At 34.2% G+C, this 15,104-nt stretch overlaps 1 protein-coding gene across 1 annotated transcript; it reads left to right on the forward strand.

The window, feature by feature from the left end:
- Positions 1–1,596: 1,596 nt before the first annotated feature.
- LOC137399982 (microtubule-associated proteins 1A/1B light chain 3A-like) lies at positions 1,597–14,379 on the forward strand. Its single transcript, XM_068086268.1, has 4 exons — positions 1,597–1,914; positions 4,292–4,347; positions 10,342–10,448; positions 13,699–14,379. Exons 1-4 carry the CDS (start codon positions 1,701–1,703, stop codon positions 13,862–13,864), a joined length of 543 nt encoding a protein of 180 aa, XP_067942369.1. The 5' UTR covers positions 1,597–1,700; the 3' UTR covers positions 13,865–14,379.
- Positions 14,380–15,104: the final 725 nt, after the last annotated feature.

Raw genomic sequence — 15,104 nt, forward strand, 5'->3', positions numbered from 1 at the left:
TCAGATATTGCTACAACAATAAATTTTAAGATTTTGACAAGAAACAGCTCTTAATGCAAGAACTGCTATTGGTTTTTATAAATTGAAGTTTGATTTTTTGTGAATTTCTGCTCACTGCCGCGATCTGTGGGAGCAACCTCTCGAATATCAAATATGATGTCTGCTTAGTTTATTGCAAGCAGAGGCTGTGTGAATGTTTTAAAAGCATTATTACAGATATAACGGCTGTGTGATCTTGATTGGACATGTCTGAGTCTGGAGAGCAATTTAAGGTTGGATGCCGCTTCTGTTACCATCAGTTGCCTCTTTTGAGGATTGAACCTGTTGTGTGCAGGTAAGGCGCACTAGACCACTAGACCACGGCTGCTCTCTGAATAAACTATAGGCAACCGGAAGGGACAGATTCTGAATTGTATGACTAAGGGAAAGGTTGGATCCCCGCTTCTGTTACCACCTGTGGCCCTTTTGGTAAAAGAGCCCCTGATATATTGTTTCCAGGTCAAGTGTTCTAGACAACTAATCAATGGTAGCGATGACCTAATGTTGGATACAACGACAACTGAGTTAGTGTAGATGGTGACACTGTAGTGGCAGCTTTGGCTAAAACGATCATTGTTTATGACAGGAAGGCTTTCCAGGCTATTACAGCATTTAGCTACCAAATACGAAAGCTGGCTTTCTAGTTTGGTTACTAGCTGAAAGTATAACATTTGAGAGTAACGATTATGTAATGATACTCTCGGCTGCTGCTGCATAAAAATATTGTTTCCTCATCCGTTTTTATCCAACTGGGTGGTAACGTCTGCTCACGCTTGTGTTTCTTACCAGAGACCTGGAAGTTTGAGTACTTACCACCAGATTTAAGCGATTCCCAATAGCGCACTTTTCTGCAACTCACTTATGTTGATTGCTGCCGGTACCTATTTGGGCAAACCACATTTGATATGCAAGTGTTACTGCGCCCAATGTTCCAATGACTACTGGAATTACAGTTGTTCTTGTATTCAATCCAGCCCGTTTCAATCTCCTGTTTGAGGGGGAGATAGTTCTCCATTTTTTCCTGTACACTGCTGGCTGTGTTGCGATCAGTGGGTACTGCTATAGGCCTATCTAGTATAGTAGCCCTCTTATATTCCTTCTCCACCGCTACAATATCTGGCTGGTTTGCTAAAACATGCTTGCCAGTTCAAATGTAGAAGTTCGAGAGAGGCTTTGCATGGCCGTTTTTCTTGACCTTATCAGAAGCTTCGAAAGATTGTTATGGTTTATTGATACCATACTCATCTCATCGACTTCTGTACACTACACCAGCTATATTATTATGTAGCTGAGTGCATGCATTTCTTGCTAGCTGCTTACACCCGCTGCTTTGTTAGATGGTCTCTGGTGCATCCTTGGGCAGTCCGCGTCTAGGATCATTTTCAATGTTATAGATCTGTTTGAAATTGCTGTTATTGACTAGATATTCCTCTAGTAGTATAGTACAACATTAGCAGTACGATTTCTTCCTGTTGGAATTTGCCGAAAGCCATGTGATGTGATCCATTCACCTCGTCATTGTTTGATCGCAAAACCGTTGCGTTGCCCTCTCTTTCTTGTTGCCCGTCCAACAAGCCACAACTAGCTTGCAGTTTAATCTTGCAGCTTGTCTGTTTAATAACACTAGATAGCTGGATTGTAGTTCACAGTTGCAAAACAGGATGAGTCCTCAAATAAAAGAGACTTCAGATAATGTGAGAAGAGGGGTAGCAACAAGAAATAGATCGACACGGACAAACAGATCGGTGCCAAGAAACGAACCAGTAACTATGAATCAGCCACCTCCTGCTGTTGTTTCTGGCGAGCCTTTACGTATGCCAGCTCAGTACTTTCCTGCAAATCCACATATTTCTTATAAACAGCGCCATAGCCGAGGTAAGCAACTTATTTTGCTGGAATTTTATTTGGTCTGGAACCTTATTTGAGATTGATGTTGCTTAATTCAAGTTATTGATAGATTTTGGAGACCTATCTTTAAAAATGAGAAGAGAACAAGCTGTTAGTGATGGTGTAGTTAGCCAAAATTTTTAACCCAAAAACGTTCGAACAATACTCCAGGTGACACTAAGCTTTGAGTAGTCCTTTTCACTGATATTTCGTTGCATTGTACCTAGTTTTTTTGTTTAAAATAGTTTGCTGATTATGCCTATTGACAAGCTCAAAGGTTGTAAATTGTGGAAATGCACGTTCTGTTATTGCTCTAATAGGAAGTACACGTATGAAATATATTGTCATATGGAAGTATTAACAAAAGCAGATAGCAAAATACTAAACCACTGCAGATATACCCAATATTAGCCTACAATGAACATGAAACCTCATCAGAGACCAACAATAAAGACTGATTTTATACTCATTTACAAGCGGATTAGAAACCTCCTGTGAAGCTACTCATGAAGTAAAATACATCAGTCGATGTGCTAAAAAACCATTAAAAAGAAATTATACTTCTACCAGACATGACCAAAACAATTGAAGCTGCTCATCATATTCAATCAGTAACTCCCATGAAATACTCAAGACAAGTACAGTCAATTACTAACCCTCTGCAACATATAGAGCAGAACCTGAGTGCCTAAACACCTTCTCACAGGTAAAGGTTGACTTGCAACAAAATTCACATTACAGTTATTTGGTATCAAAAGATTCACCATGTCTTACTCTGCTGTGTTGCAAGTGCAAAATATGTGGAAATGTGATTACAAGCTCTTAAAAATACGAACAGTAAATTGCCGCCATCACGAAACTGCCGTAGATTAGAATCAGTTAATTTCTCTGACGTAGTTAATCCATTTAGTTATCAAGCTAAGCAAAAGTGTACAAACTGAACCTACTCAGTCTAATAAAAAATTACAAACAGCTTCAACACTGTTGTGTGTGAGTTAATATTAGTTATGCATAACATACTTTCTCTCTAACCACCGATGACAGTATTCCATCCTAAATGGCAAAAAATTTGTGATACAACCTGCGCAGCTACTATTGGAGAGGCATGGTATAATATTACATATGTTAATGTAGTTGACGATAGGGTGACATCCACAACTAGTGTTTCTTTTTTGAGGCTGAATTGTGTAGATTCATGTATTGTAAATGAGCCCTCAAGTTCTGTTTGTCTGATACAGTATTTAGTAAAACAGAAATGAACCAAAAATACCTATGTATTCTAAATTAAATGCTTAACTTATGACTGTCCAATATTGATTGATTGCTATTACTGTTCAAATAGGTGTACAATTTTATTAAATCCTTCAAAGTTCAACATGGGCAGCAGATGCCCTTGAGGGTTAAATGGATAATCCGTCAAGTTGGGAACAACTAATCAGATATTAATATCCATTATGTACATGTACTCTAAAAAAGTGATGCGTTACCTAAGCAACTGTTTGCTTCCTGTCTGGAACATGTGTACAGATGGATAATAGTCTGGACCACACTGATAAGACAGTTTTCAGCGCATGACAGCAATCCATTGCGTGCGTGCCCATATACCGCTCACGCACACAGTCATGCACGAGCGCCTTCCCCTCACAAGGGTAGCGTTTGTTGCTTAGGTGTTTTTCTATAAATAGCCATGGGATTATACGCAGGCTGTGGCCGTTACTGCTCCTACGACTTCTTTTGTTTGCCGCTGTTGTATTCCTCAATAGCCAGATGTAGAGTTATGTAACAAGGTTTACATAATCACTGTTTTCATGACATGGCAGATGTGGATTTGACTGTGTGTGCACGGTAAAGTTGTTTTCAATGGACATTGACAAGTGGCGGCGCTTTGTTTAAAAAGATAGGGATACCAGAGGCCATAGCCGTGTATTCGGAACTACTCAAATTGAAATAAGACCGCCTCAAGTGTGTAAAATAGTTCAAATGGAATATCTTGTAAAGCATCTTCCCACGCTTCATCCACAAGTGCAATTTTTATCTTTACCAAGCATGAAGCATTCGGTAAATACTTGTACAATTGACTTTCGTTTTACAATCCTAAAAGCTGAAAACAAATACATAACCATATTGTTGTAGTATTACTGCTATGTAGACTACAGCAATGGTGGTCGTACAAGCTTATGCACTAACGTTTGATTTTAGGTTTAGAAACCTTCATGATTATTGCTAAGTTTTCTGTTTTATAACATTTACTAACTCATGCTCGCTGTAGTCTCTCTAACACCTACAACTGGCTCGACTCATGTACACGGTTGGAAAGACTAAGTGATGCTAGATATTTGATTGGTGTGGTTGTGTTCTTTTGCAGCTTTTCGATTTAAAGAATCATCCAAGGCCAAGACAGCTAACCCCGGGAAACTTCCGGTAAGCTTGTTCCTACCACACAATGTACTATTGTGTGAATTATATTTCATGAAGCGTCGTAATGTTGTGGCTGATTTTAGTACATGATTTCTATGGCAACATTGTGATAAATGAGGGTATACAGGGATATCAGTGAGTAGAAACCTCAAAAATAACATTTCTGAGAACATTCAGCAAATGTTTGATCAGCCATTTAAAAAAAAATTCAATACACAGTTCTTTGTCAGTTAATCGATGGTTTTCAAAGCTGCGCTATATGTTCGCCTGCGTGTCAGTGGATAGCTGTTCGAGATTCGAGACTCGGCTATGGTATTTAGACTAACAAGTTAAGTAAAGCTTATTTATTGTTTCAAGAACTAGTGATGATTGACATGCAGTTCTAGCACTACAATCTATCATGGGGAGATAAATACCTCTTGTTCCTATTATAAAAGTCTCTAGAATTTAGTTGAGGCATATGAGTATTACTACCAGCTGTGCCAACCAATGGATTCGTTTCCAACCAGCATTCTTATTATATCTACTACTAGCTGAGCTACCCGGGTTGTCCGGATAATAAAAGAAGTCTTTGCACAGAAAATTGATTTGTATTTAACTTATAACAACATTTGCCATTCGAACCTTCAAACTACATATCATGAAAAAAGTGTTTTGTATAGTCGAAATAATTTAAGAGAAAATAAAAACAGCTGTTAAGGTTTTCAAACTATGTCAAACAAGTGTAACTTTCAAACTTCCTATCTAGAGAAAAATGTTTTGCACAGGTCAAATAACTTTAAAAAACTAAAACAACTATAAAAGGGTTTAGATATAAATGTGAAATGATTATCAAGTAATAGCTAAATTAGTCGGTTTTGCTACGATTGCAATAAAAGATGATTCGGTAATGATACAATTAATACGAACTGAGAAAACAAAATACAAATTCTGAATATGTTGAATTAATAATAACAACCCTTGCATAGAAATGTATGTGTATAAAAAAGGTTATTGTTCCACCAGAAGCTATCTATTTTTATAGAATTACTAGCTGTACAACCAAGCGTTGCCCGGGTAATAAAAAAGTCTTTGGACAGAAAATTGATTTGTATTTAACATATATAACAACATTTGCCATTCTAACTTCCAAACTACATATCGTGAGAGAAGTGTTTTGTGTAGTTGAAATGAATTAAGAGAAAAAATAAAAACCACTGTAAAGGTCTTCGAACTTTGTCAAACAACTGTAACTTTCAAACTTCATATCCTGAGGAAATGATTCTGTGCAGGACAGGTTCTTTTCTTTGGAGGCATTAGAGAATGTGTAACTTCTGATAATACCTGTATTTAACAGATTGATAAAAAAATATATGACAGAAAATGGTAGTATTTTGTAGTTGAAATTTTATAAGAACAATATCTGCCAAATGGTTGAATGAAAAATTAATATTATTAATAAAGATTGGGAACTAACTAAGTAATAATAACAGTGATAGGACAATGAATAATGTTTAAACTTCAAACATGATACTCAAATTATGTTTAAAAAATGCAAGTTGAAATAAAAACGATAATGCAACAAACTTTAAAAACTTACATAATAAACTTCAAAAGTTATACAAAGTTTAGAGATGTAATAAGATAATGTAAATCTATCGACATATATATATATTTCTCAAAGTATGTAAATATAAGAGAGTGAGGAATAACTGATACTAACGATAAATCTTACAGATAATCTTACATTAATCTTACAAATGATTGTTGTAAAATGTGAAAATAATTACGAATTACTAATTGGTTAGGTTTAGAAGGAAAGATGTGTACGCTAATACACAAAGTGAGCACTGATAGGAACATTTTTGAAACACGTGTTAAATGAATGAAACATGTGGATGTTGAGGAAAGGAAATAGCACTTGTTAATATACTATATCGCTATTGAAATAAATTTTGTAATTTTCATAAATAACACTAGAAATTCCACTGTCATACAGCCCACGACCAAAGTGATAATGGAAAAAAGAAATGGTACTGTTGGTTGTTGAAAAAGTAGTTCTCGGCAGGAATTGACAGAGTATAGTGTAAATGAGACTTTAGTGTAAATATATACTGTTGCTGTGAGGACCTATTTATCCTCCTATTTATCCTATTTATACTCCTATTGTGCTGTAATAATTGAGCAACACGTGGACTGCCACTGCCTCGGACGCGACATGCTGTTCTGGGAAGTGGTATGTCCATGGTAGTAGTCAAGTTCTTTTGAAATTAAATTCAAAAAGTCAATTATGCAAAACAAAAGGTTGTAAAAAATCACACCTAATCTACTACTATCTAAAAACTATGCTTTACAACCGGATTTTACCGAAAATCGCCACAAAACACTTGAATATGTAAAATGGCAAGCTACTGTGTACTACTATACACAGTTTGACAATAAGTTGTGTTGAATGTAGAATGGTATTGTTCGCTATCTTTAACATAAAGCAAGTATGAGCGTTCACGCGTCTGAAAGTTTTCTGCAAACTGCAGCAAAATAAAAGCTGTTATAAAAGCGTTATAAAGCTGTAGGCCTAATCTACTGTAATGTATGTAATTTAACAACAACAATAAGGAAATATGTTTACTATAACTCTGAAATGCAAAATCAGAAGTAAAATGGCAAGCTACTGTGTACTATACACAGTTTGAGAGTTAATTTGAAAGTTAAGTTTGAAAGTTGAAAAAAATATCAATTAAAGCTGTAGGCCTAACCTACTGTAATTTAACAATAAGTAACTTAACAACAATAATGTAGTTTAATAATTAATTTAATAATGTAATTTAACAACAATTAACAATAATGAAATATTTTTATTATAACTATGAAATGCAAAATTAGAAGTAAAATGGCAAGCTACTGTGTACTACTATACACAGTTTGACAAGTTGGTTGACAACACAAGTTGGTTGTGCTGAATGTAGAATGGTTTTGATAGCGATCTTTAACAGAAAGCAAGCATGAGCGTTCACGTGTCTGAAAGTTTTCTGCAAACTGGAGCAAAATAAAAAAATGTTCTTATCATAAAGGGGTGTTGTAGTTCAGCCCTAATTTGTACATAAGTTGTGAAGAATTTCGGCTAACGTTTTCGATAATGAAGCCTTCGGTGATTAGACAAAAAACATAAACTGATAAACTGTGTACCACAATTTCGTACCTATAAATCGGTCAACACCTCAAACGGTCTACGTTTATTACAGAAACCTTCGAATAAATTCGATTACAAGTAAACAATGCCATAGACTGGTGAAATGTGCACGTTATTTTTTGCGAAATGCGCACGACTTGATCGTTCTATTCTCTGTCGACCGCCGTTTCAATTTCCGGTCCTAACTTTTATTAAACTAAGCTTATCAAGCGTTTTCTGACGATTTTCGTCCTAATAAATCTGTCTATTTGTGTATAATCCGATCAGATGGGTAAGTTTTTAGAGAATTTCGATAATTTACAAAGACTTGGTAACATATTTAAATAGGCCTATATGTGTTTTGTATCGTTATTATACTTTAACTAATCTACAAAACGATGGTTAAATTTGTTGATGAAATTTTCAAACAAGAGTTCGTCTCAATGTTGATGAATAATTTTCGTAAAATGTGTGCACATGCATTTATCATAAAAACTCCCTAACTTCGCATCCGCTCGTTTGGTTGTGGGAAAATGAAAAATATTCATACAAACCAAGATGTTTTAATTTGAACTAGAAGAAAGAATTTTAAAAAGATTTTTTTAACGTAACAAAGATTTTGTTCGTACTTAAAGATAGAGGAACGCAAGGTTCCTAAATCAGAATCTAAAAAACTCTAAATCTCGGAATCTAAATAATGTAGTTGGGAAAAAGTCTTCTAAGCAGCTGGAATAAATTAGTAGCAAACTAAATGTAGATGAAAAATAAATAGCAAGTATGTAAACTACGAAATGTCGGTGCAACGTACATACATGTATATCTTTTGGTAACGTATATAATCAGTACAAAAATCGCCAAATTTTTAGTTTGATATACATTATTAGCCTTAAGGAAAAAAACCGAAGAAGCATCGTGTTGCATAAACTTAGGTCCCAAAAAATTTCTAAACAGACGCATCGTAACGCGTGGGTGAAGTGCTGAAATGATTAGCATGCGGATGGGGTATATGAAAACGTAATCGATCACTATGCCGTTCTAGCTCGGTGGTAGTGTCCGGAATAAAAAAACTTGTCGATGCGTTCGCGGTATTAGTCGCGAGTTCGAAGCCATAAGTTTTAATATCATAAGATCTATAGCAGGAATGCAGACATACGACGACAACACACAGACTTTGAGATATATATATACATGTAGATTAAAATCCTAGTGCTATGTACATTTGGGCTGCATATAACATGATAGTTGAATTTTTGTAAAGGTAGTAGCTTTGCTATCTTAATTTAAAAAAAATTGCACAGTAAATGTCTGCTTTCCAGTAATATAGCCTTGGCGAAAACAATCAAAGCTGTCACTAAAGGGACATAATCGCTGCAGCTCACATTGAGGAACCTTGATCACTGAGAATCGGTAGTTGACTTGCTTTTGATTAGTAGCAAGATATGTATAATAGGCCATTTTTGCCCTCCGGATGACATCCTTTGAAATTTTAGAATTTTTAAACCAATAGTGATAGGATAAATGTTATAACATCCTGTCATAGGTTTTTGCTGTAAAATCCCTTATGGGAGTCATTGTTCTTTCGAGGACACAATTCCAAATTAATGAACTATTCTATTTCCAGGTTTACAATTATTAAATTAATTTTATTATGTAAACTGATATGAATGGTAATGGCAGAAATAAATCATCAGGATCAGTTAAAATCATTAAAGACCACCATTTCATCCTTCCTAAAGATTGTTTGTATATCCAATTATTTTCAAGAACAAAATAATGCCTGAAGGAGTTTTCGTCAAACGATCACATCTTTATTAATTAGGATTGTACATTTAATGGAAGTTCCCAGATTCAGTTTTCACATTGCTCAATACACCGCATTCAATTTAGTCCAATGTGTAATTAGTTTAAGATTTGTTTTTTTTCTGCGCTGTAGAACAAATTAAACAAAAATATATTCTTGTAAGAATACTTAAAAATTGAACGCCACCCTTTAATTGAATGCCAGCTTTATTTGGCCACCACTTTGATGACATTCTTCGATATTTACGAACTCATAATAAAAAGCGATCAGTAAGTGTCCACAAAATCATATCAATATAGTACTAATAATGACCCGGACATCGATACCAATTATTCTTTTGTGGTTGCTGTTCGTATCAAAGTCTGCTTCCAACTCCAAAGCTTACGGTTTTTTAGGTTTTTTGTTAAGACTCTGAAACCAAGGCCATAGAAATAATTCATAGCTGTAATGGGCTAAGAGTAGTTCCTTCTTTAATGCGGTCCTGATACTTTGATGTAGGTGAATAATGGTTTACAATTGTGATAGAATCTGTGCTATTATTTTCAGACTATAGCTTATGCTAAGCGCGCATGCGTCTAAATCATACAAGTTCATTTTTGAGAAAAGTTTTGTAAATAGCAACGTGTAAAAGTTTCGCTCTGCTAAAAATATTTTTGGACGCTAATATCGTCTAGTTGAGCAATGCAGAAGAAAAAACGGTAATATTGACTAGTTCAGCAGAGCAGAAGACGAGTTGAGGTCAAAAACACTGTGGAAGGTATTAAACAGCCAGATTATGAAATGATTCCATACAAAAGCAACAATCAGAACGCAACCTGCCGAGCAAATGATGCAATTTTTTTTAATGTCATTCTGCTTGAAGGATAGTGCTAAATTCGCGACAATTGCTTTGCCCGTAAAGGTTAAATTAGCTTTCTTGAAAGTCACCTCTAATAATACCCCACTACTGGGAGGGGGTAAAAAATACAGTGCCATGGCGTTTAAATTAGGTTTTACGGTATACTATACTATTTATACAGCTCCTAAGTATTACGAAATACCTTTTTAGGTTGTCATGGAGAGAAGTCCTAAGGAGAAAAGCTTGCCCCAAATTTCTCAGGTGAAATATCTTGTACCACAAGGTCTGCCGTTTTGTCAACTTATCCGAGTTTTACGGTGAGTACCTTAGCAAACAACTTACTCCTTTTATCCTAGTCAGCTTTAAAACTACCACGGACATTCTTTCTGATGAATAATAGTTATGTTTTACACGATTCCATTAAATATGTGACTTGTTTATTGAACATTGAAGCCAAATAATTTTTATTTACACACTTTAAGAGCAACATTGATAAAATACTACTGTGCGGGGCCACAAATTATCTGATCTTTTCTTAATATCTGTTGAAGAATACAATTTTTGAGCTCAGATTGCAAAGAGTAAATCTCCAACTACAGATTCATCAATTGTCTAACAAAGTATTCACAAGCCATTCAGTGAACAGATCACAATTTGTTTAAATATATTTACTGATAATGCCAGTTTTACAAATGCCAGTCCAAAAGGGGATAGTGATAAAGAACTTCATAAGTTTGCACAGCTGACTAACCTCTACATAAAAAACTTATTCATTGTGATATCCACTTAGTATGTTAGAACCATCGCATGTTGGAACTTATACCTTAACCCCAATACTACAGTGCTACAGGTGAATAAATACATAACTTTAGACCAAACATATTACATAAAACTAAATATAAAACTTTATATACGAACTAGCTTAATAAAATAATAATTAGTGAAATGGTTTAATCTTCAATTTCGACTTCACGGCTTTTGAACAGAAGCTAATTCTCGGCTACGCGAGTGATGGAAGTATGTGGCATAACTCATTCTAATGTATTCTAAATATAGTTTAATCTAGTTTAACTTTATATATATATATATAAAGTTCCAATATATATATTGGAACTTATATATATAATCAATTATATAACCAATTACAGTGAAACATGGATAATTCGCCCACGGATAGCTCAAACACATGTTTAATTCGAACGGTTTCTTTGGTCCGTTCCCACGTAATGATAAATTGCTATAGATAACTCGAACTCAACACTGTTAACTCGAACTGTTTTTTCCCCAACGGCTACCGAAACGGTTGTTATCGCTTTAGAAAATCACTTTATTCCAAGCCATAGAGGTAAACCTCAACTTTTCGAAATTCATAAGCGTCGTTATTACCACCATCAGCAAAATATTTTTGTCAACGACTTCTAAAGGTTTGGTAAAATTTGATTTATACCAAACATCCGCTTAGCGATCGCCCTTCGGAAGCAAGGTAAAGTGAGGTAATCTTTGCATAAACTTCAAGAAAAATCGGCAAAATTGATCGTGGGTAAAACTCTCAAAAGAACAAGATGTCTTTTCTTTTGACCATTTCAACAACGATCAAGTTTTTACCAATGTCAATCTAAAAAACCTGGCAATAACATCACCTCAAACAACAAACCAATCTCAAGTGATAAAAAAATCTCTATACTTTTTGATAAAAACGTTTTAAACTTTACATGAGAAGTATTTAATTTGAAACAAGCCATTTGTACTTTTGATTTATATTATAGTTTGTATATGTACATGTATCTACTAATAAATAAGTAAATACATGGACTTGTGACAGTGCTCTGATAACTTGAACGCTCTGATAATTCGAACACTTTCGCTCGGTCCCGTGAAGTTCGAATTATCCATGTTTGACTGTATATATATATATAATTGGTTATATATATATATATATAACAAAATTCCAAGATAATGAAAGCATATATATATATATATATATATATATATATATATATATATATATATATGCTTTCATTATCTTGGAGTTTTGTTTTACTGTTTACTATCTTTTTTACATTCACGTACAAAATGATTGAGAAGCAAGGAATTTTGGATGGTGTGTGTTGTAAATTACTTTTCGCGCCGTGATAAATATTGGTTAAAATATTTCATTGTATGTTGCACAATTGTACATATATTATCATAAGTTGATGTTTGACTGTATTTGCTTAAAAATGCGTTTTAATATAAAAAAGTAATTTATTTATAATCCAATGTTCAATCGAAAGACACCTTGTTAGTGATGATAAAAGGCAAATCTGACTGATTGTTTGATATATTTTGTCAATTGAAGACATTCTAAATAACATGCCTGCTTTAATAATAATGAGAGTTGTGTCTTCATGGTAATGATGATACATGAAGCTTTAGAATAATTGACTTTGTAGTAATTGGGAGCTATCAATTTGAGCTGAAACTTATAAACGTATCACCTCGACATACAAGCTTTTCAATATGTGATTTCAAAATTGACTAAGGTAAAGATTCGTGGAATGCTACCAGCATTCAATGCAAGTGAAGCTCGACTAAACATAGCTAGCTGAATACGAGGAGATAAACTTTAGACAGTTTGTCAGCTTATGATTGTTGATGCTTTTTAATGCGCGACATTGTTTTGTACCTAGCAATTCTCAATCATTGTAGTGAAAGATCTACAGTCATACCTCAACTTATGAGTGCACAACATATTAAAAAATTAGATACAAGCATAATTTGATGCATGTTGCTGCCTTAAGATACAAGAAACCTTTGAGATACAAGCCGGTTCTCGACGGTAATTAAATGGTCAAGTATGCGAGAGGCTGCTTTCGAGAACAACAGAGATCTTTTTTGTCACATCAGTTTGAAAAGAAGTTTTAATACTTGGCTAGCTAAAGGTTATAGTGAAAGTGACAGACAATCGTCAAGCCGAAAACGGATAAATAAAAATTGAGATGTCAGATTTGATTAAAGTGAAGTTTAGTAAAAGATTAAAACTTAGCTCTAAATGTGTGTTTATTGAGCTAAATTCAGTCAAGTTAAATTCAAAGCTTTTGTTATATAGTGTCACAAAAGTTTAGTGTACTGAACAAATTGCTACCAAGTCTCTCAGACAGTCGTTAGCCACTATGTCCGCCTCCAAAGTAAAAACTACAGTGGTGGACATAGTAATGTTACACTTTATTGCAGATTTGAACAACTAAATAGGTATTTGTTACTTTGTTAGAGTAGGTACTGAATTACAACAATTAAAAACATATTTTTCCATTGTGATATCCTGTTTTTTTGTGTGATTTTTTTCATAGAATAGTAACCCCTTAATTTGTATTTAGACACTTTATATAGGAAATATTGCCTTGGCATATGAGCACATTCACAGGAGCACAGTCCTAGAACGCATTAAGGTCATATGTCGAAGTATGACTGTATAAAAGATTGTGCAAATGAACTTAGTTCGGTATTAGACCTCATTGTTAAGTGCCAGGAAATAGGGACCTCATTGTTGGGTGCGGTGAACTGGTCAGTGAATATGAATATTTGTAGGAGTAAGTTGGATTTAGGAGCTGAGCGAACTATTCTTTTGAAAGTTAGTCATCCACAGGTAGTCACTCCCTCTCTCACTTCTACTATAGCTGAAGTATATAATGACTACTCAGACCCTGATGGCTTCCTCTACATAACTTACTCATCGTATCTTTTCTTTGGCTAGTCTCTTTTGGGGATGTTGATGCAACTTTGTAGTTTAAAATCTGCTCTTAGTTATTCGACTATTAGATTTTTAAAACTATAGTTAGTAAGGTTTTATTTAAGTAATAATGTAAAAATTTTATTATAACATTTTGCTAGTCTAAAGTTATGTAATGTTTTGCTAGTCTAAAGTTATGTAATGTTTTGCTAGTCTAAAGTTATGTAATGTTTTGCTTATTACATATTCCTACAATTGTAACTAACAAGTTTTTGGTGATTTGTAATGCATGTTTAAGGAAAGTGTATGAATTCTGGAAAACAGCAAAACGAAAAAACATTTTAGTTCTGTCGGATACTTTTTTGGTTTTTAGTTTGTGCTCAAAAAATACTCATGGAAGAATGTGTTCAAAACACTTTCTTTGTGTCCATTTTTGAAAATAGTCATCTACAATTCATGACTACCTGTTATCTTTTTAACACTGACAGTCCAAAGATTTTTATGATATCTTCTATCTGGTTTTAAATACACTGAATATATCTGAAACAAACACTGCTCGACTCATCTTACTCTTCCCCACAATGTATCACTGTCGCAGCGTAGACCAACAACAAGGCAATGCAGCGCTGACATATCTAATTTAACAATATGTTTTATGTTGAAAAAGAAACTCACACATATAATTGGCTGAAATAGTTGATCACTAACATGCATAATATTCATTTTATTTAATTCATTTCCAGGCCATGATGATTTTATGAGAATCACTTTTAAATGAGAACGATACTCTTTCACACAATCAATTAGTCTAAACACAATTTTTTATTATCTTTGCTCTCAACAGAGAGATGTAGATATCATCACAGTGTATATTTTAAAAAAACTTTGAAGTTTGAACTTGAACTTTGAAAAAATTGAAATCAAATTTTGACTGGAGCTATTAGATTTTGATATACCTGATAGTCCCGGTTAAATGGATAAGTTGTCTTTGAACAGTTGTGTTATTATATACCTTCAGCAGTTTTTACACATTGCATCATATAAAAGTTGATTAATGAAAAATTCAGATCAAACCAAGAGTTAGTACTTACCATTAGCAGTTGCTCATTTCTAGTGCACTAAGCGAACAGTCATGGGGCTGTAGTTCTGTGGTTCATTAGCCGGAGTCATATACAATTCATTTTCAATCCATTTCTAACTATTAAATGTCAAATGCACTACGTACAATTCAGTCTGGATTTTTGTCTGTTTTTTTGGCAAATAA

Source organism: Watersipora subatra, chromosome 7 (genome assembly GCF_963576615.1).
Source record: "Watersipora subatra chromosome 7, tzWatSuba1.1, whole genome shotgun sequence".
Lineage (NCBI taxonomy): Eukaryota > Metazoa > Bryozoa > Gymnolaemata > Cheilostomatida > Watersiporidae > Watersipora > Watersipora subatra.